The sequence below is a fragment of the Parambassis ranga genome, chromosome 24, assembly GCF_900634625.1.
Source record: "Parambassis ranga chromosome 24, fParRan2.1, whole genome shotgun sequence".
Taxonomy (NCBI): domain Eukaryota; kingdom Metazoa; phylum Chordata; class Actinopteri; family Ambassidae; genus Parambassis; species Parambassis ranga.
In genome coordinates, this window is record NC_041043.1 from 7265087 (window position 1) to 7287434 (window position 22348).

Sequence of the window (22348 nt, forward strand, 5' to 3'; positions counted from 1 at the left end):
AGGTATATATTTATTCATTTTGTAGCAGGGAGCTACAAGAGAAGATCAATATGTCTTTCATATCAGCCCATTAAATATAAATGTTGTAGCTAGCAGCCAGTGAGCTCAGATTAGAACAAAGCCTGGAAACAGAGTGAAACAGCTAGCCTGGGAGCAGTAACTCTCTGGAGTTTCTGCTTGCCTGGCAACACCTCAGAACAGCTCGGTGCTAAGGTATGTTTTTGGAATGAATTAAGCAAGATATAACATTTTATTTAGGGATCTTTAGAGATGCTGGTGGGTGGATTTCTTTATTTCCTGATAGACTGGAGGTGGCCATGGCCCCCAGTCTGTAAGCTGAAGTAGGCTTAACAGCTGCACTAGGCTGCACTGGAGTAGTTTGTTGGTTTGGTGAGCTACTCTGATTCATGAAGTTATTTGGTGTTTAACTGGGTGCTTGACATCTCCTTCACCTCCTGTTTTATACAGAGGAGTCAGCAACACATGATACGATACGATATGATACGATACTATGCGATGCGATACAATAATTCTCATTAAGATACTTTGCTCTGTAGTAAACACAGATTACATTTACCCACTTCTTATTATTCCAGCTGATGTTTGGAGGTGTGAGGCAGTCACAGGACATTCTTGGAAAATGGTGGCACCCATCCAGACCTCCTAAACATGATGGATGGGAATGTTGGAAAGTATATGAGGTCAGTTAGGAAAGGGGGAAAAAAAGCGTCAGGCTGCTGTTGTCTATGAGGACACTTGGCTCCAGCCGTTGAATTGTCTACTGCTTTGTAATACAGCCGCAGGCCAGTGGGCAGGGATTCCTGCCAAGATGAAGTCAGTGCTTGTATCCGGAACAGCCTCTGCGGACCAATGTCCTTTGGCGGTCAATGCGCTCACTTTGTGTTTCAATCAAAATTAGGCGGTTTGGATGGAAGGCACTCATGCATCAAGCAGCAGCAGCAGTTTGTTTTATCCTCTTAGTTGTAAAAGTAGGCATGAGGCTAAGGTGTTGTTTTGTAACAGAAGTTTTCAAAGCTCACCAGGATAACTCCATGATCACTGGAATTGTTTATCTTGACAACTATCAAAATTACATTTCAACCACCACTCATTGTTTGAGGCTTTTTCTAGCCTGAAGGGAAAACAGGGCGCTGCAGCATCAAGAGAGAATATTTTCTGAAGCCTTCACAGCTTGCTTGAAGTTCTCTTCACACCTATGCTAAAACAGCCCAGTGCACTTTGAAGAGATCATGTTTTCAGTTTCAAAATGTCTGAAAAGACATTTTATATTTCAAGTGTTAGTCAGCAATAGATTTCAGTCTCAATTTGTTTCGCTCCTTGTTTGTTTTTCCAGATGCGATACGGTCATCTGGATTGGAAGTTACATTTTCTGTTCGTTTGTGTTTTAGAGAGAGTCAGTGTGCATGCACGACAGCAGCAAAAGTAGCCTCTGGGCATGCTCTGTGCTCAGCTTGATTTCCTCAGTGGGGGTTGAGACATTGCTTGAGCAGACACATTCATCTGGACTGAGGCTCAGTGAGTCACCCCGGGGAAGCTACAGGTGAAAAAAATAACTACTGACAAACGCAACATTTTCATAACCACAGTCTTGGAAGAAAGAAAGAATGAAGGAGGGGCAGGTGGGGGTTTGGGGGAGGTGGAGGGGGGGTTGGTGGCATGATGGGATTTGGGCGGAGGTTAAAGATAGTTGCAGGAAATAGGAGGTTTAAAAGGAAAGAGGCTGCCAGCAGGAGGGGAGGGGGGGCAGAAAGAATACAGTTTTGTCAGAAAACTCAGCATCCGTTTCACAGGCCTGAGGCTCTAAGTTGTCATTGAAAGCATTTTCTCTGCAACAGCCAGAATGATTTTTTCCTCCTCTGTAATCTGTACTGCTCCGTGCAGTCCAGTACAGAGTCAGTAGGAAGCAGTGTTTGGATGCAGGTTTTTTTTTTTTTTTTCCACAGAGAAAAACAGATTATTAAAGTTTTTATAACAAGGTTGTACATTGGAAATGCAATGTCTGCTGCAAGTCTCTCTCTTTCTCTCTGTGTCTTTGTTCATTTCTCTCTATAACTGAGCGAGTGGACATGCATTTCCGTGAGCCATACAGCAATAAACAGAAATAGCTTCCTGAGTTTCTGCTTTTTAAAAAGGACCGATTCCATCAGCTCCGCAGTACTTCCCCGCTCTTCAGTACATGTTTTCCTTTGTAGGAATGATTTGTTATTACTCACGTTAATTGGTTGGATTAAAATCAATTCCCCCCATGAACAGCAGGGTTTCATAAATCACGCAACAGCGTAGTTTTGTAGTAAAGCTGATGTATCGCATCTATTCAGCCGGTCAGCGATCGATCATGAAAATGCCCATGAATCTTCTTGACAGGTTAAATGGTATTTACTCTGCAAAAAGTGAAGTGCCGACTAACTGGCTCGTTGCAACTCTGTGTGATACCCTTGACCTTTATGTGTTTGCTGCGGCTGTAGCCTCTTAAATTATCAATGAGGGAGGCATTGAACCGCAGATAGGTGGGCAGAATGCAGAACAAGCCTTGCATGTGTTTGAATGGACGCACGTCGGGAGAAAACTTTTTATAATGATGGTTTTTGAAAACAGAAAGGATCTTGCCACTGAGTAATTAGCATACACACCTGTGATTATTACTCATTTTTATGATTTATTGGCTTCTAAATGGATGTATGAAATAGGCTTAGTGCTCTAAATGGAAGTCACCTTGGACAAGAACATCGGCAATGTCGGTAAATGGCAGTAATGATAAGCAGTTGCGCTATAAGCTTATTAATGTGTCCGGGCTGGTTCCTCCTAATCCCTCTGTCTTTTACATTAGATTAACAGGCTGAGAATGACTGCTGTCACCTTTGCAACGTTTTCCCATCTGCTCAATAATCATTAAATTGTGCGCTCTAGCTGTTATTGTTTGATGGGTTATATGTTTACTTTCTGTTTCTGCTTCTAAATAAAACTAAAGTGGTGCAGTCAGGATAGGACTCGTCCCCATGGTAACCAAAAATGGTGTAGAAGCTTGTTGCAAATGAAGTTTACCTTGGAACATGATGTTTGTTTCAGGGTTTTAACATTTGCATGGTCACATTAACGTAATGATTGCCAGTGTAATGTGTTCTTTGCTCTATTAGCAGGTAGAGGAGAAACTTATGTAGAGACACACTTATAGCATTGACATCAACTGATAAGGGACAGCTGCTGGGCTGATAACCTTCAAATGGCCTGTGTCACTTCCACCTGTGCTCTTTACATCATTGCAATCAATCAGGCTTCTACCGCTCACAAGTAGATGACAGGTTGAGATGAGAGGTTAACAGTATTTTGTACATACCTTAGAACTGGGATTTGTAACCTACATTAGAGCACACAGAACCACACAGAGTGCAACAGGTTGTGTGCTTGTACTGTACATTTTGTGCTGCTCCCTTTTGACGAGTGTCTCATGTAATGATAGCCTGTGACTGCCTACTGACTGTCTCTCACCTTTCTCTTTCACAGCTCCCATCAACCCTCACCTGAGTAAGTAATGCACACATCACTGATCACAGAACGACCTCCTGCTGTTACTCAAACGGAGTCGTTTCCACAGAAATCTGACTCTCAGCATGTCTTTCTAGGTATTCTATTCTTTACATGACATGAGCATCAATGTCCTCTAGGAATTCTTCCTAAACCATAGCATAGGCTAGGATAGGATAGCATCAGGCTATTAGACATGTTGACAGGACATGCTGCAGGACATTTTGGATACTCTGTGTGTGTGTGTGTTTGTGGGTGTTTGTGTGTGTTTGTGAGCATTACTTATGCATGCATCTGTGCTGTTTCTATTCTTTAATGTTTAGTCTCATTTATGACGCATTTTATTGTTGAAACTTTACAAATGCACATTATTCACGCCTTGAGAATCCTCACTTAATCATTGTTTGCTCTGCTGCAATGCGCTCTTGTGCACAGCGGTATATTTATTTATATAAATATATATTTTGGTGGGTGTTCGCACAAACATCGCCAACATAATAACAAACATCCTAATCACCAACATCATTATCCGAATCCCTCAAGGAAACTATCTTACCTGCATGCCTCCTCTTCCTCCCTCCTTCCTCTGCCTATCCACCAAATCCTCCTATCTCTCCTGGGTGCAGAAGGCAAAAAAACATTTAGTTTAGCTCACAGTGGATGGGGGCGTTAATGTCTGATGCCAGGAGCTAGACCTCCATTTAAATGTGCATGCCTATGAGGAGCAGAGTCAAGAGTGCCCGCAACCCAGCCCCCTTACCTCCGCGTCTCCCATTCCAGCACTTCTTTCTCTCACTTTCTCTTTATCTTCTCCCTCTTGGTGTCTCACAGCATCATAGCCCTCTTCCATCCCTCGGTCCATCCACCCACACTCTACACCTCTGTCTATGTTACCTCAATTACCTGAGTAAAAGCTGCAGATTCTGCTCCTCTCAAGGTCACCACTCCAAACTGCTCCCAGCTAAGTTTTAATAAATCAATGAATATTTATTAGAGCACATGCCTGCATCCTGAATCTAAATGCTCCTTTTTCTTACTATCTCTTCGAGGACATGGCTTAGCAGCGCCATGTCCTCTGGTTAGGTGTTTTGCTTTGTTTGCTACATGGATTAAATGGAGGTTCTGACATTGTTGATCCTTCCTCTACCCCTTCATTAAACAGAGTGCATTAGTTCCCCACATGCGCAGTTTCCGATTCTTCATTAGTATATTCACTGGTAGACAGTCCCCTACATCTGACCCACCGTACTCTCATGCTAGAGTAACAATTATTCTTTATTTTTTAAAGGGTGACAAAGCCTACGCTTTCATTCCCTCCCTGCACACTCTAGTGGTTTAAAAATTGCAGTCAGAGGGGCGTGGAGAGCAACAGGGGAGAAGCAAAAGGAGGGGGTGAACTCAATATCTCCAAGTTTCACAACCACTACACAGTAGATGGAAGATGATAGAAAAAGTGGTGGTGTGACTTTTGAAAAACTGCACCACACAAAGTGCTACAAGTGTGACGTTATGAAACACCCAAGGACAATTCCCTCATTATTTTTTTTCAGTCCTGTGAAAAGAGAAAAGATTTTCAGTTTCTACAACTAACTAATTCCTTTAACATACAGTTTTCTTGTGCAATGTGGACTTGTATTATTTAGTTATTGGATGTTGTCCATTGTGCTCCAGTAGTTGGCTGTTTGAAACAAACACACCCCTGTTGGGTTTCTTTATGAGGGCAGCTCCTACACACTGAACCAAACTGCTTGTCAGGAAAAGAAAAAAAAACTGCATACATACAGTGACGCCTCCACTACAGTCAGAGAGAGGTCGCATCTTAATTTAGAAATTCTGTTCGCCAGATTGCATGGTGTAATTAGGACTAGGCTGTTGTAAAATCCCCCTGAGACACACACACACATACACACTGCTAGGAAACTCATAAATATACAGTAGGTGTCACACAGCTCACAATATAGTAATGCACTGTAGCTTCAAGGCAGTGTGTGGTGTGATTTCTCCTTCTTTTGTAATGATGTGAATGTAAGAGCCTGCTTCTGCTCTGTCGCTCATCAGGAGAGTTCCACTGCAGCTTTGAGGAGGAGCCCATCTGCATGTTCACCCAGGACAAGAATGATGATTTTGATTGGACAAGGCACAGTGCAGCCACGCGGGACACCAAGTACACACCCAACACCGGTCCCAGCGGTGACCGCGGTGGGTCAAAGCAGGGTAAGTGGAGTTAGACCTTGGCCTGTCCAAGCAGAACATCAAAGTGTGTGACTGTATTGTCCAAAAAATACCAGAAACAAGAGAAGGTGTGTAATCAAACCTGTATCAAAGCTAGCACAGAAGATGATCTATTGCATGCTCTGCTGTTTGTTTGAGTTACTTCCTGGCTCTGAACATGTCCAGATGCTTAAAAGGTAGATTGGGTATATGTGTTTGCTAATACATATCAGAATGTTTTTAGGTTATATTTGCACATGTGGAGCTCGGATTTACAACTAATTGTTGAAGGTGGAGACTTTTACATATGTACAGTATTTGCACCTGCAGAAGTGCACCTTCATTGTGAACTGGGTCTGCAGAGGATCATCCCACTGCTACTTTACAATTTTTGTGCTGTGCTGTCAGGATAGCGTAAGCTACGACTGAAAGATGTTAAAGTGTATCATCAAGCCTCAGCAAAGGATCATTGAATTCATAAGGTGATTATTTCCTTGAGATTTTTGGCATGGTGCTTAATACTGTGTACTCTGCTGCTCTCTGTCAAAGTCCAATAGACTTGCACTAATTAGGCCACAATAGAATTGTTTAGTTTGTCTGTGTCAGTCTCCTGACAGGGTCTCTCTAGCCTGGACAAATGTTAAAATTAACCTCATGCTACACCAACAAAAACACGCATCATCTCATCGTATAAATACAGATAAATAAACTACAGACAAAATGTAGAACACAAATCACCAACTGCCACAACATTCACCAAACCAGTGAGCAAGTAACTTAATTACATTCCTCAGCTGGGGATTTATCCGTTTGGCTGAACAATCATATTACAAAAGTATGCACTAATAGGAGAAAAACCACAGCCGGTGAAAGTCTATGTGATTATTTTCTCCAGCTGTCAGTGTGGCCCTTAGAATACTGTATATCTGCTAGCTGGATTAGAAATAGGTTAGCTTGCTGCACTCATTTAAACAGACACCACTCTGTTATTTGTTATGTAATCCATGCATGAATGCAGCTATTTCCACAGGGTGCACAGGAAAACTGTGATTATTAATGGTAAATAATATGGCAACATATATTTTCAATTGTTTTATTCATGCTACTTTTTGAGAGCTGTGCTATCAATTCAATTTAATACAGAACAGAACTAACAATGTGCAACCTTGATCATGTGTTGCCGAGATAATCTTTTAATGAGCCTCTCTTGCTGTTTCCATGGTACCTAAACCAGAGGAGTCGGCGTATTAAGTTTCTGTATGTTACAGTAGTTAAAAAATAGATAGGAATCTATTAAGAGATTTTATTTCAGTCCTCGGCTGGAAGTTATCTCTGGTGCCTGTTATAGGGCTGTGGCACCAGCAGCAGCTGAACCAGTAAATAATGCATTGGCTTTAATCACCTAATGGTTTCAAAATGTCCAGCATTTCATTAGCAGCCCCATTCCTCTGTGCGTATAATTATCTGATATGAGATTCAGCTGAGGGCTGGAGGGGCGTGGAGCCGCTCACTAGCAGCTACCTTCTCTGTGCCTGTGGCAGGCTGGAGATTGGCTTCAGATTATATGACTCACAATCAGAGGACTATCTGACTTACTGGTATCAACGCTGCTGTCCACATGTGTCAAAAAAGAGGGAGCATGAATGTAACCCCACTGTTATCACCTTGATTTGCCTCAGGTTGTTGTAATCAGTAAAACTTCATAGAAAACCCTGCTCCTTATCTCTAATATGGAAGGGTTCGTTTCACAGTGTTTCAAAGTGACAAATAATTTGTTAGCGTTCAAAAGACAGCCTGCCAGGCAGCTGGGTGCTCACAAATCCCTCAACCATCCATCTTACCCGGCTTTAAACTATGTGCTTGCGAAAGGAGCTACCAGCAGCATCAGGCATGCTTTAGGTGTCTATGGCAGCATACTGTGACACACATGATAGACAGGTGCTCCAACCAATCACCTGTCTGAACAGTTTCCTGGAGCATCCTGGTTAAAGGTCCTTTATCCAGAGCTAAGCACGCTGCATGTTTGGTTAAAGTATATACAGCAGTGTGTTGCCATTATGTATGTATGAACAGAAGTTTGGGATGCGAAATGTTGCTGCTTTAATGTATCAGTCTGACTGTGGTCTAGTTTAGAGAAAGGCAGAATAATGAACCGCTTTGTGCTTTTAGTCTCAATATTGGAAGGAAGTGACTCGGTTGTTGTTTATTGATGTTACACTCAGTTTAATGAAGTGACTGAAGCCACAGTAAACACAAAGAACAGCACAATTACTGTTAAAATAATGAGTCCACAGTCATTTGTTATTGTGTCATCAGATCCTATGGAAATACATAACTACAAAAAACAGGTTACCTACTGCGATCTGGGCATTTGTTCATGTAGCCTGATGTACATTCATACGTGTATATTCTTGTATATCATGCTCTTTACTGTGTAAAGGTTTATACAGTAAATGTGTTCTTCTTTACACTTATATATTTATGATAGTTCATAATTTCATAATTTTACAGCCTTCTGTGTATAAATGTGTCTAATTGCGGTTTTTTTTATGTCTGAAGGTTTCTACATGTACATTGAGACATCAAGACCGCGGAAGGATGGAGACAAGGCACGGCTCATAAGTCCATTTTTCAACGTAGCACCTAAAAACCCGTACGGTATCACCAACCCACCCGCCTACTGCTTCGGATTCTTCTACCACATGTATGGAAAACACATAGGTAAGACACCTTCCTCAGGCTTTACTGTGAAATAATTCTCCATGTATGCACTGTAGAAAATCTTAATAATCATTTCTCAATAGAATGAAAATGGATGAGGAGAAGAAAGACGGTGATTCTTTAAAGAATCTGTCTCTGGTCTCTGCGTTTGTTTGCTTAAGCAGCGAAAAGCAAGTTGATGTGGAGCTCAGATTGCTTCAGCAATTCTCTGCTAAATGGAGGGGATGCGTTCTCATTTGTGTGGAACTAAATGCATTCAATGAGAAAACCCCACGACAAATTTTATTTACAAAAAGGAGTGAATCATTAAGCATCTGTCATACTGGCTTTGAAACATAAATTGAGAGATGAGAATCTGGAAATTGCTGTCTGCCACCTATGTGTTTTCACAGTGGGATCTCCTTTTTTTTATAAAACAAGGTTTGTTGGTAAGGTAGGAAACACAGTTGTCGGGCTGAAGAAAAGACAAAAGAAAAAGAGCCTGTGAATTTCCAGAGAGTTTGTGCCCATGGAGGGTGCAGCGTGGAAATTTGGTGCTTTCATGCTAAAATTTTGTAAGTGCAGCTGTCAGATGTTTCAAGCAAAAGATATCTCATTTTGCAACAAACCCTTTTCAAAGGTGTGCACACAGATCCCGGGCATTAGCTCTTACATTCATCCCTGAATGTAGATAACAGCCTTGTGTATGGCCCATTTGAAGATGGCAGAGCAACTCAAGGAGCACTCTGTGGCTTTCGCCTGCCACTCTTCACTGGGGACCCAATCAGCCAACCGCAACCACTCCTGCTCTGAGTGCATCAATGTTTGTACTGTTTGAGCATTTGGGAGCAGTGAGGAAGTCTGACTCTCCAGCAACAACAAAAAAAAAACAGCAGCTAATTCTCTGTCCCAGCTTCACCCTTACATCATTAGCGCAGGTTCATAAGCCAGGTGAGGGGCACCAGCAGGGCGGGGTTGCAGGGTCATCTTGGTGTTGTGGGGGTTGGATGCTGTTAAGGCTCGACAGGCTTCAAGCTGAAGCTATGCACTTAAAAAAACACACACACACACACACAATTCCAAACGTCATTATGTTGTGTATTTTCCACAACCCTGGTGCTTTGAGATTGCTCCTCTTGCAGCACATTCTCACACACACAAAAGATGAGTAGCTGCACCAACTCACTTTGGCTACAGTGTACAGTTTGGAGAACCCACGCTTAAGTGTTAATCTGTGTGTGACACAATGTGACATAAGGACGCTGATCAAGCACCTATATGTGACCATCAACCACGACCACATGCAACAAATGTTAGATCACCACACCACTGTGTGTTTTAAATATTTTTTGAACTATTCTCTCTACACATGAATGTATTGTTTCGGTGACTAACCTCACTGACATTTTACCTCATAGAACCTTAGAGACTGTACAATCTCAGTGCTGATAAATATGCCAGCAGCTATGTTGAAGAGTTCTGTGTTGCTCTCTGAGCTCACAGCCTGTTCACACACAGTAATGGACAGACACTAAGCAACAGAGAAGCACAGACAAAAACACAAAGTCTCTCATGTTAATATTTCCTCGGGCCTTTTAAAAAGCAAAATCATAGTGACACCAAAAAAGAGAGAGTGCACCTCAAAAACATGCAGTTTACTAAAAATAGTGCCTCACTAAAATATAAACATATATTGTTTTTATCAAAACATTTATTAAAAAACAGATGAGCAAAGAGAGGAGAGAGAGTGCTGACAGTGAATAAACACAAAGGGAGCTGGGACTTTATATCATAAAACCTGACATTCAGCAAACTGTGAAATAACGACAGGCTGGCAGCTGAACTCCTCTCTGCTTTGATAAGACTTTTACAGTAAGCATTTGGCTGCATTTACTTCAGTATTCTAGTGGGACGATGGTGGTATCTTTGCCATCTCCACCCTCCACCTGCTCCACTTCTCAGAGCTCCGGATGGACTTGCTGCTTTGGAACCGCTCGGCTTTCTCTGGTCGTACGTCTTCTTCACTCTAAATGTGTCGGCTTATATATTTTCACAAGCTTGATTTTCCTTTATGCATCTTTTTTATTCTCCTTGAAGTGTGTTTAATGACTCTTATTTGTATTAATATCGCTCAGACCACGAATCATTCTACTGAGACTAATGTTCATCTTCTGAGGGCATTTTTATCTAACATCAATATCTTATTTATTTGACAAAATCTGGTCACTGAACGCTGTACTGTGCACTCCTGTGTTTTTCCCAGTATGATTCACAAATTATCATAACCTATATTTAAGCAGGGGTTGCTTATAAATCACTTTTATAACAGTGTAACGCCTTCTCAGTAACACACACACTCTACTGATCAAAGATTCTGACGTAGATTTGGAGGTAAGACTCAAGTAAACAAAGAGCATCCGTATAAATAAGGATATTGAGTCAGTGGCAAGTCAAGTGCTTATTAAACACAGTATCTGGTTCAACCATCAGTCATCCTCATAATCACAGGTGATGTGAACAAGTTTCCTTTTAGCCTTGAAAAACTACACTTGATGCGAAGAGGAGGAGGTTTTATCAGTGGCAGAATGAGTGTTAATAACATTCTATTAATTTCAAAAATGAAGAAAACATTTCTATACACTATTATTCATTATTTCTATAAAATAGAAACAGAGGTCATGAACATACCTTTGCTGTAATAAGGACAGACTGAGTATTCAGCATCTTTAGTTTCTTTGTACAACCTTCATTAACCAAACTGAACAAACCAGCTTGATAAAACAGTGAATAGACCTCACCGATAGAACACTTCATTCTTCTCGCTAATCTGAACAGAGCTAGGTGCCTGAATGCCATCGAGAGCGGGCTTAGCTTCAGTGTCATGTCCATGTACAACCGGGCGATTGAACCACAAACTCGAACTGTTCCACCACCTGAGCCGTGCATGCTTTATCTTGCCCATTACTCTGTGTTTGGCAATGAAACTATCTGAATCATAAATCAATAAATGATTGTATTAAAACAATGTAAAGAGCTGTTCTACAACACTGTCTGAAATTTAGCGAGAGCTACTTTTCGAGTGTCCTCCATGGAAAGACAGACTGGAAGTGTTTCCAGCAGGGGGGCAGGACAAAACATCTGGAGCGGTGGAGGCTAGGGAGGTGCAGAGAATGTAAGGATAGAGGTGTTGGAGGGCGACTCAGCAGGGAGATGAGAGCTCCTCCGGCTCCCTGCCGAGGTTGAGTAGGCCGTGACATTTCCAATTTGCTCAAATTGATCGCCAGCCAGACCCTCTCTTCTCTGCCCTCCCCTTCTGTAGTGAAACCCATGCCCAGACTGTGGTATGTTATGATGAATGGGCTAAATGTCAAGGTCTTGAAACCCAGCTCAGATCCACCATAGCTACGCTCCATTTAGTGCTCTGCCTCTCCGGCCGTGAGAGAAATTCACCCCCAAGCTTTTTTTTTACCCAGAGAATGCATATGAAAAATGTTCCTAATCATTTGTGTTCACATATTGTATGTTTCATCTCGTCTTTGAGAACTTTTAGATCTGTGTCACAAAGCCATCTGATGTATCTTAATGGTTTGATGCTCTCCGGGTCTGTGCTGTTGAGGTGAGTCACAGTCAAACTGTGGCACGGCGGCGCTGAAGGCCAGAATCAGTCGATAAGGAGTCTCGCCTACACACTGATGAGAACAGTGGCACAGGCTCAAAGAAACTCCTCCGTAGTTAGCTAGCGGGGGGATACCTGAGACAAGGTCACACTTAATTACTGAAGCGCACATCAAAGTTTGCCTTTGGAGCCTGTGTCGCATTTGTTTATAGGATTAAGTCTCCGGCAAAGCACACCGAGCAAGTCTGTTTTAATCCTGACCTTCTGAGAAGCAATGGAGTCATCTTTTCATTAGCAGGAAGGGTGGGGCCGCACCTCAAACCACCCTCTAACTCTGGTTCTTGTCCTCACTACATAATTGAAAATTTCCAAGAGCTCCTCACTTTTCACCAGACTCACGTCTTTCTCTTCTCAGATCTCTCTAAATTTCACAAGCGTCTGCCAAAGGTATTGCTCTGGAAAAAAAAAAAAAAAAAAAAAAAAAAAAAAAAACAGGTACAAAGAAAATACAGCATATGCCTTTGCTCGGAATGTGATGACACTGACATAACCACCTACATCGCAATGAGTTCAAAGAAAATGTAAGCCAGCCAGCTCAGCAAGAATCCTCCAACATCCTAAACACTTCAACAGGAGATGAAACCGCAGGTCATGTTCTGTACAAGAGCTCATCTCTCACTGGAGATTGTGCTGTCGTGGGGGAAACAGTATACAGTGCTGATGAGAGAATATGAACAGGCACATGCTGTATAGCCTTTCCTCGTTTCCTCTAAGAGATGTTTTTTGAAGGGGGCTGAGCAGTAATGAGGCACCTCGCTGAGGCAGATATGCATCAAACGCGAGGCTGCAGTAACTCGTGGCTGTTTTTTGCTCTCCAGTTGTGTCATCACAGAGGTGCTGCTTTCCATACTTGTAAATTTCACTTGACTTCAGTGGTCTCACTGAGCTCTGCTATGGAGTCGATGCTAACCTGATTTGGGTCATCGGATACTGCTCCTGCTGACCAGACTCCAAAAACAAACTGTTCTCTTTCTCTGTCTCTCTTGTGCACACCACTCCTCCCTCCTGCATGGCAAATAAAACACAATCTGTGTTTGGAGAGGAGGGCAAAGTGGTTGCACTCAGTGTCATCATCTGACAGTTTTATATCAAAGCCCAAGGCCAGACAAGGGGTCTCACTGAGGGGAGTCTTCAATTCAGACCTGGTATATAGGCTATTCTGTCTCAATAACAGCCGTGTCTCTGTGCTATTTTAAGGGTTATATATGAATCTGGTTGAAATCGATGTGTCACATTACATTTTTAAAATGCAGAGTTGGCTTCAGTGTGACATTCCTGCTTAGTTCTGTGGAAATCCAGCAGAGGTGGTTGGACTGACTGAGGCTGGAATAGTTTAAAACTAATAGTAATGTAGGAAGAACCATCCTCCAGGGAACAAGTATTTACATTGACCAAAAAAATTCTCATCACACATGGCCCATTAGTGATAATTAAACTGGATCATCATGAGCTAGAGAATAATTCATCATCACCTGCAGAGCCCAACATAATAAATCTATCAATTCATATGACCTCCGTTTAACCTTTTGCTACTGCTTGGCTCCACTTCACATGCAGAAGAATACTAAAATTCAAAATGCAGAGAATGGAGGTGAATATTAACCTTAAGAGTCCAATTTGACTTGCAATTAAACTGGAATGGAGAGCTGCTGTGTGGGTGGTGTGTTATCTATTCACATAAAATAACTTCAAAAAAAGACAGATGCTTTGTTGTAATATGTAGATGACTTTTTTTATGGATTCTCTATAACTTTGCCCACTTCAAATGTTATCCTCCCAATAATTGGCCGTTATCAGTCATTCGGTCATCAGGTATCCCGTGGCTGAGGCACAGTGGGCACCCTGACTTTCCTAATGGTATTGTTGTTATGTGGATAGAGGATAAGGCCGTCACACTCTGTCAGAGGTGTAACCACAGCCAAAAACCAGCTGAGTTTATTATCCCTGTGTGTTCTTCTCATTTGTTGCTGCTTAGTAAGATTTAAAGAGAAACAGAAGATTTAATTATGTTTATGAACAGATCACAGTTTGAGTCTTGAGGCTTATCTGCCAGGATTACATACAAATGGACAAAATGAGGACAGAGATTTCTTTGACTGCATTTATCATTCTGATCAGCCTGCCTGCTGCTGAGCAGCACCTTCACAGCATGATGCTGCCACCACCATGCAATCAGCTGGTGGCAAGAAGCACCTGCAAATTTGACGTGTATTATATAAAATGAAATAAACAGCACTGTTAAGCGTGTAAAACATGAAAAGGGTGTACTTATTGTGCACAACTAAAATCCACCCATTACATGCATTTAACTATGTAGCCATGATAGCAACATAAAGGGAGTAATTTATTCATGAGTACCTGCTACGTGCTCGGTGGTTATGGATGTTCCGGCGACGGGAAGTTTTGACCTATAGTACCTACATAAGTAGTGTTTAGTCAGTGGGAGTCAGTCACAGGGAGGAAAGATGAAATAAGCAGACCTGAGTTCAAGATAATTATTGTAAAGTCATTTGCAATGCCTGAGAGAATGACAGCATATACTTACCGTGAACATTTTCTATACTGAGCTATTGTTCTGTGTCTCTGTCCTGGTCCACACCTACTCAGCGTGAACCTCTCAGGCAGATCTATGCGTGTAACTGACACTGTCTCTGTAATGCAGGAACGCTGAACGCCTTCCTGAAGCAGAAGGGCCAAGCAACCTCAGAGGGTCCAGTGTGGTCACTAATTGGTAACCAAGGTGATCGCTGGAAGCAGGCCAAAGTAAGCATCCATCCAACGGCGTCCTTCCAGGTGAGAGCAGAAGACTTAATGGGCCCAATGTGCAGCAGATTTTGCCTTGTTGCCCTCTATTTTCCTCTCTTTCTGTGTTTGTATGGTCCCCTGGGGGCCTGTGTGTTATAACACTTCACAAGCCTAGATATTAAGCAAAGCAGTGAACAGCATCTATATGATATTAAGAAAACAATACCACTCACTCTTTGCCATCGGGTTTGTGAGTTTTATATGTAGAACTGAAGCTTAATTATATTTTTATTTTTTGTTCTCGTACCATAAGCATTTTTAGTTTTGGAATTTGTGACATTAGTTGAAACAAGCACTTGTGCCTTAGTTTATAAGGATACTGCACTGAGTTTATCTCACAGTTTGCAAAATTGACTTGTTTTTGTCTTCGCTGGATGTATAATAACTTGTTTTTTTACTCTCTGCAGGTCGTACTCGAAGGTGTCCGGGGACCAGGCATCGAGGGAGACATTGCAATCGATGATATCACGCTGGAGGAAGGGGAGTGTCGAGACCCACCGCCCAGTGAGTAGCACCACACATTTAGCCTACAACAGCCCCTGTTCTGCCCCTCTCACAGTGTCTTGAGCGCCAGGCTGAGATTTTTACGAGAGGGGATCTAATCTCAGACAGTTGGCAGCCCTGATCTACCATCTCATGGAAGTGGTGGGTGGGGGGGGGGGGGGATGTTGTCATAGCAACATGGTTGTAATCACATGAATGATAGCCACACTGGCTGAGTGGAGCACTGTAATTACAGTGGAGGAACAAACAAAAGGTAAAGACACAAAACCTGACACAGGAAGCGGCCAGCGGTTGGAGATGGATGTCGGTAGGCAGACAAACCGTCTTTGTTTGATTTAATTCCTGCTATTTAAGCTATTTACAGAAGCATCTCTAACACGTCACTGATGATTCAGTGATCTGATTCCACTTTACTCATTGTTTGTTGAGATGCATTCTTTTTACTACTGACAAATAATAATGGCACAGGTTTTTCATTTTGATCCATTATGATTCAACGTGACAACATTAATTCATTTAGAGTTAAAGGAGTGGTCGCCCAGGCTGAGGACAGAGTAATGTTATGAATTATGCAATTCAATCTCACTTGATGAATCTTACATGACTTTATGTGATGTAAGAGGAGAAAAAAATGAGAAATATTTCCAGAGGACAGATCAGAGGTGACTTCTGACTGATGAAGAACAGATTCAGAGTAGCTGTTCTAGGATTTGCTCACATGGGTTACCTGTGCATTATGGGAGATGGTTTGACATGTCAGGGAATACATGTATTTGCTCTTAGATGAGAAGATCAGGTTCACTTTCATGTTCGAACATTTGAGCAGCAGATCTTCAAACGTAGCTGAGCAACTCATCAGTGACAGCTCCAGTACATTATATGCTAATATATGCTATTCTTTATAAAACAAAAAACTATTAACCCTTTAATGCAGCTGTGACAAAAGGTGCAGCATGGAACTGTGGCTGATTTTAGGTAGGAACTGGCAGAAGAGCATGACCTGCGCTTCTGCGTGGTGAAATATCTTCCTACAGCTCATTTTTTTTCCACTGTTGATAACACATGTGGGTAATAAATGTTGTTGTTTTTTTCTATCAACTGTAACTAATGTATGTCTAGCCATAATTATGCTGTTTCCATGGAGGTATTGCAGAGAAAATTGAGGCCACAGTTTTTGTTTGTTTTGTTCTAGTTTCAGAAGGTTACTGGGGCAACTGGCTACTCAGCAAGTGTTACTAGCTATAGCATAACATTTAATGGACAAATAAGAAAAAGTATATAAGCTGGAGTAAATACATCCATAATTGCTCATCATTCTTCGCATAATTGCATCAATTGTGTTTCTCTTCCCATTTAGATCTCCACTCCAAAGCTCTCTCTACATCCTCTCATATATGGCTGCTATGTGTCACCTTGGTGTTGACCCTCCTGGAAGGTCAAAGGTGACCCTTTTCAACCATCATCCCAGAGGTGAATATTCAGACCCACCGTCTGTGAATTATACCCTCGGCATCCAATCACCAAAGATTCATGCATCCTGAAAACTTCAGCGTCCCCTGGTGGGCCACAGACCACAGAGGGACTGAGGTTTAATGAAAGAAAGAAAAAAAAATAGTGATCAAAACAATACACAGATAAAGTAATAAAAGCAAGAAGATGCGCTCATTTTTTTAAACAGACCTCTTTTGCAGAAAAACACTCCTCGGTGCAGGACTCGGGACGTCTGTACGAGCACAAAGACAGGAACCTGGACTTTGGCAGAAAAGTTCACAGGCATTGAGCGAGGACAGTTTGTAAAGCACAAGAACAATTTTATGAAGCTATGGAAATGTCTGTGGAAGGCGGTGAAATACAGACACTGCTGTCTTTTTCAATATAACATTTCCCTGCTTACAAACACGTGGAATCAGACCTTTCTCTCTGTGTCTTTATCTTCATTTTCTTGCACCAGATGCCAATCACCGACACTTTGTTTTTTCACTCTGGCCCGGCGTCACGTCACACCTTGGCATTTCTTTATCTGCTTGGTGCTGTACTGTAGAAAAACAAGGACTCTGGCAACATTTAGTTCTGTCTGCTTACTCCCCCTGTAGCTGCCTATCTATCTTTTTAACACTGTGCTCACGAGTCCAAGTGGCCAACTCGACGGTATGGTGGCAGAACAGAAACGCAGAGGGATCAGAATGGTGTAGACAGCCGGACTGGAGGGCAGGAAGGAGCTTAGGAGGAGAGGTGGAGAAGTGAGGAAGAGTGGAGGGAGAGGACGAACAGGCAGAGAGCAAAGACAGGTCCGATGAGCAGGGCCTGACTCAAATATTCAGTCGGCGGTCTGCCTGTGGAACAGAAGCCACTTTACTTTCTGCCATGAAACAAAGTGCCTTCAGATTACAAAACCGAATCGTGAGCCTGAGTGTTAATCGACATCTAACATATCTCTGTTCATGTTTCCTCTGATGGGCTATTTTCTACATGTTTCTTTTGCCCCACAAGTGCTGACGGCAGGGCATGTGTGTTCAGAGGGACGTTGTGCTACACCTTTGTGTGTGTGTGTGTGTGTGTCATTGCAAGTGTGTCTGTTTGTGTGTGTGCATGCACCTATGCCTGCACATAGTTTAGTGTGTGGAGCAGCCAACCCGGCAGTACTGGCAGACCCTGAGCACAGGTTTGGAAACAGGTTGGAGGAACAAAACAAAACAACAACAAAAAAAACAACGGCAACAGTGAAAGTAAGGCACTGGATCGTTTTTGTTTCCACAGAAAGACAAGAAAGATCATACAGAAAGATAAAGACACTTCGCCGAATGACTACCCCACTCTCTTCCCATAATTCTCCTCTCCCTGCGGGCGAGCATTTTTTAACAAAAGAAAAAAACAAAAAATCCAAAACAAAAAACAGAACAACTGCTGAATAAAACACTGCATTGTACAGGGAGGAGAACTTTGGGACCTGCTGGCTCTTCATTAGGGTGGTACGCCTCGCCCCCTATCCTCCACCATTTATATGGAACAATATGAGAATAAAAGATAATAATGACCACAATAATAGTCATGATATTTTATTACTCTAGTGAGAATGTTTCTCTGCTTTTACACAAACTGTGAAGATTGACTGTGGAAGTTCTACCTGAGACCATAACCTTAACCAGCGGGGTTTTTAAAAAAAAATGTATTGTAAAAAAGAGAAAACAAGAAAATGAAAAATTCCGTTCATTGTTGGTTATGACAAATGTTTTGAGGACTTGTGTCTTGTTTCTTATTTTTTTTTTCTGTTGAATATGACTTAACTTCCTTTTTCTTCTTCTTGTCTCCCTTTGCATTGCTGAAATGTCAAAGCTGATGGAAGCATAAGAAGTAAACCAATTTGGTAAATGTATAACTTGTAAATGTTAAAGAAGCTCTATTCAAAAGGTTTATGATAAATGTTTTATGTTGGAGTACAGGAAGCACAACATACAGTTTAAGGTCTCTACATATGAAATCCATTTTATATTTTCTCTCACATGCGTGACCTACTCCCACAAATTCAGGCTTTTCTCTTCTTAACAGCAGGTTGAACCACTTACGTTCATGTTTTGTGGTGCAGCCACAACAAAACAAAACAAAACAAAACTGGAGCCCAGTCATAGGTGAGATATGAAACCCCCCCTCCTGAGTGCGGACGTGTGAAGGTCCAGCATATTGTAGCCTCTTCTGTGAAAGCCTGGGTTAGTCCGAGTGGTACGTGTGTGTGAGCATAAAGCTGTGTACAATAGGTGTGATAAGAAACTGATACATGTAAAGAAGATCAATACGCTGAAGCAAAACAGAGCAGAATGATGAACATTTCAGGGCATCCTCACCATACAGACGTCATGGTCATGCTGTACGATGTTAGATAAAGTCATCACGGACATTACCTGCTATCCATTTCTGTTTTTATATATATATATATGGGTTCAGACATTTAGGGTCACGCTGAATGTAAACAGAGTTCTTGGGAGTTCTTTACAGTCTTACAAATAGATGTAATGTTTTACTAAAACATATGTTTTTTGTGTGCTTTTGATGATGACGACTTTCAGACTTTTCTAGGTTGTTTTGGACACATCAGGAACATGAAGTGTGTCTGACTTTGACACAGACTTTCAGACAAAATTTCCAAAAAATAAAAGCTCAGATAATTTATCCATCAGTTAGTTAGTTGCTATATCTTCCTGTTGTATAGCTGAAAAGTGCCAAAGTGCCCCGTACAGTCATCACTGTTACTAACAGATGAGTTTGTTGGGATTTATCTGTTCCTTTTACATCCTCCAGCACCTGGTCACGTCCTGATGAGAGCAGAAGCATCTTAAGTATTGATTAGACGTTACAGCAGGGTTGGTGGTTTAAAGCAATAATTTGACATTTTGGGGAAACAGGTTTGCTGAGTGTTACCCTTTACAGCTGGTAGCTGGTTAGCTTAGCTTAGCTTACCCTAAGTCTAATTGTCTAATGCAGGAGAGTGAGAGAGTGATCATAAAAATAAATAATGATATTATGCCAAGGATATAGATACAGTCAACACACCATAAAGAAAGCTAAACATGAATTTAACTGTGTGTGTTATTGACAGCAGTCGTGCTAACAAACATGAGCAACCAATCACTCTGAATGATAAGCCCAAAATATTAATCTATTGCTTTAAAAATAAGAGTCTTTGTGTGTACATTTGAGTTACAACAGTAGCCTTTCAGACTTATTTTGTGGTGTATATTATTAAAACTGGGTACATTCATGCAAATTGAAATTCTCCCTTAAAGCACTGTCTGTTTTTGTTGTTTTTTTCCCTCTGAGCTGTGGCTGAAACTGCACTGTGAAAGGAATCATTGTTTATTTCCATGTCATAGCAGCTCTCCCCACATCCTTGATTTCCATTTCTGCGCAGTTCACACACTCACTGTCAGCCTCTGCCCTCCGTGTGTGTAGAGGAGGGATGTGAACCTGGTGAGGAGCTTACACATTCAGCTCTGATAAAAAAAGTCCTCTAAGCTACTTCAAAGTACAGTTTGGTCGGATTAACAGCTTTTGAATATGTAAACAGCGTTGTGAGTGCTTCCTTACAGTGTTTGCTGACTTTATTTCGGCGACGAGAGGTGTGTGTGTGTGTGGCTGTGGAAGGTGTGAAGTGTTGGGGCGCTGAAGCTTGTTGTGATCACATAAGTGTTTTGTTTTTACCATCACTGTGCCGGTGTCCAGGACATTTTGGGGTGTGTATGTGTGTGTGTGTGTGTGTGTTATCTCACCTGTACACATTTGTTGCTTAAGTGCCATATTTTTTTAAAATTACTAAAATAACTATGTTTATTCTTTTATGAATGCTTCAGGAATCTATTCCATTTAGTTCCTTCATATTAACAATGACATAAATCTATTTAACAGAGATTTTATTTTCTATTATTCTATTAGTATTGTACAGATAAGTGCTGCAGTCCGATGCGACTGTCCGTTTAAAAGACACGTGAAGCACAGAAGCCTGTGGTCGTGCATCGATTATGTTTCATTATCGCGGCTGTCAGCTTTCGAAAGGTGTACAAGTGACCAGTTATAACCTGATACTTCTGACCATGACCTGCCTTATTGTGCACACAGGTTTCTATGGAAAACATCTATGTGTAAACTGATGGTATTCTAGTTTTAACACCCACCTGGAGTCCAGACATGCAGAGTAGATCAGAGCCTTTACCCTGACCACCTCCTCCTTACTGAATGCACCATATTTCTAATTACGATCAATGCATTCAACCCCCATTTATCGGTTGTTTTCCATAATTGATCAACTTTTAGATTTGAATGTTAGGGCGTGTCAGCTGTTTTTTTAAAGCTCTCCTTTGTGATTATATGCAAAGCTGTAGGATGTTTCTGCACCTACCTAAGCTCCACATGTTAGAATATCTTTCAGTTTATTACCTCTAATCTCCATAAACATACCCACTGTAAATACAAGCTGACATGACAAATACAGGCATTAACAACATAAGGTGTTTTGGTCAGTTTTATTACATCATAATGGTCACTTTCCCTCCTCACCCCTCCTGTGAGCAGTAAGCCTTTACTGAGAAGGTAGAAGAAGGAAAACAGCCTGATGCTCTGGTTTCCTTTCTGTCTGTAACTTCACCTTCCTTTCTGATAAAATTACATATTTGTTTTTCTGCCTTGGCGAATAAAATTACCCATTTTTAGATATTGGAGAGGCAAGGGAAAAAAAAACAAGGACTTGTTCTGAGTTTCATTTAAAAGTTCTTTCATTGGAATTCATGAATGGATGATGTGGCCGTGCATGAATGTACCCAGTGCTCACAGTAATGCCACTAAACATGCAATGTGTTGAAACAATTTCCCAGCTCTTTGGTAAATCTGATTAAACTCATCCATGTGAGAAGTAGCATGACTAGTTAATGTATGAGGCAAAATGTCCTTTATAGCAAGTATTGCCTTAATTGCTGGAAAATGCGTACCTTATGATATTAGAAGTTACAAGATCCTGCACAAAGAGTGAAATCCTCTTTTTGCTGCAAAACAGTGATTTTATTATTATTATTTTTATTTTTTATTATTTTTTTTTTCACCTCGTGGTATTTAACCGCTTCATACCTGGTGCTTTGAGGGTTTGTAAAATGAACAGTCCCAACGCTTCTGAGTGAAAATGTTCTCATTTTCTGTTCAACCTATGAAGGGCTTCGTCACATTGTGCCATTCATCATGCTATTTTAGCTTCACACACCCCCCTTGGAAAAAAAACTGTAGCGTGATTCAGCTGGTAGCTCTAATTACCACTGTCTAAGCCACCCCACTTTCTTGGTATTGATTCAACACAGAATTGATGCCGGTGGGGGGGGGGTGAGGAGCGTTGTGGTTATAAGACACGGCCAGCACCAGCAGAACCGGCAGTTT

The 22348-nt window shown here is 41.5% G+C and overlaps 1 protein-coding gene across 1 annotated transcript in view; it reads left to right on the forward strand.

Annotated features, from left to right (window-relative positions):
• LOC114429057 (MAM domain-containing glycosylphosphatidylinositol anchor protein 2) overlaps positions 1–15447 on the forward strand; it is a 98229-nt gene extending 82782 nt beyond the window's left edge. Inside the window, exons 13-17 of the mRNA XM_028397906.1 lie at positions 3523–3543; positions 5602–5757; positions 8314–8475; positions 14793–14923; positions 15343–15447. Coding sequence (XP_028253707.1) covers positions 3523–3543; positions 5602–5757; positions 8314–8475; positions 14793–14923; positions 15343–15447 — 575 coding nt within the window. The remainder of the gene's footprint in view (positions 1–3522; positions 3544–5601; positions 5758–8313; positions 8476–14792; positions 14924–15342) is intronic.
• Positions 15448–22348: the final 6901 nt, after the last annotated feature.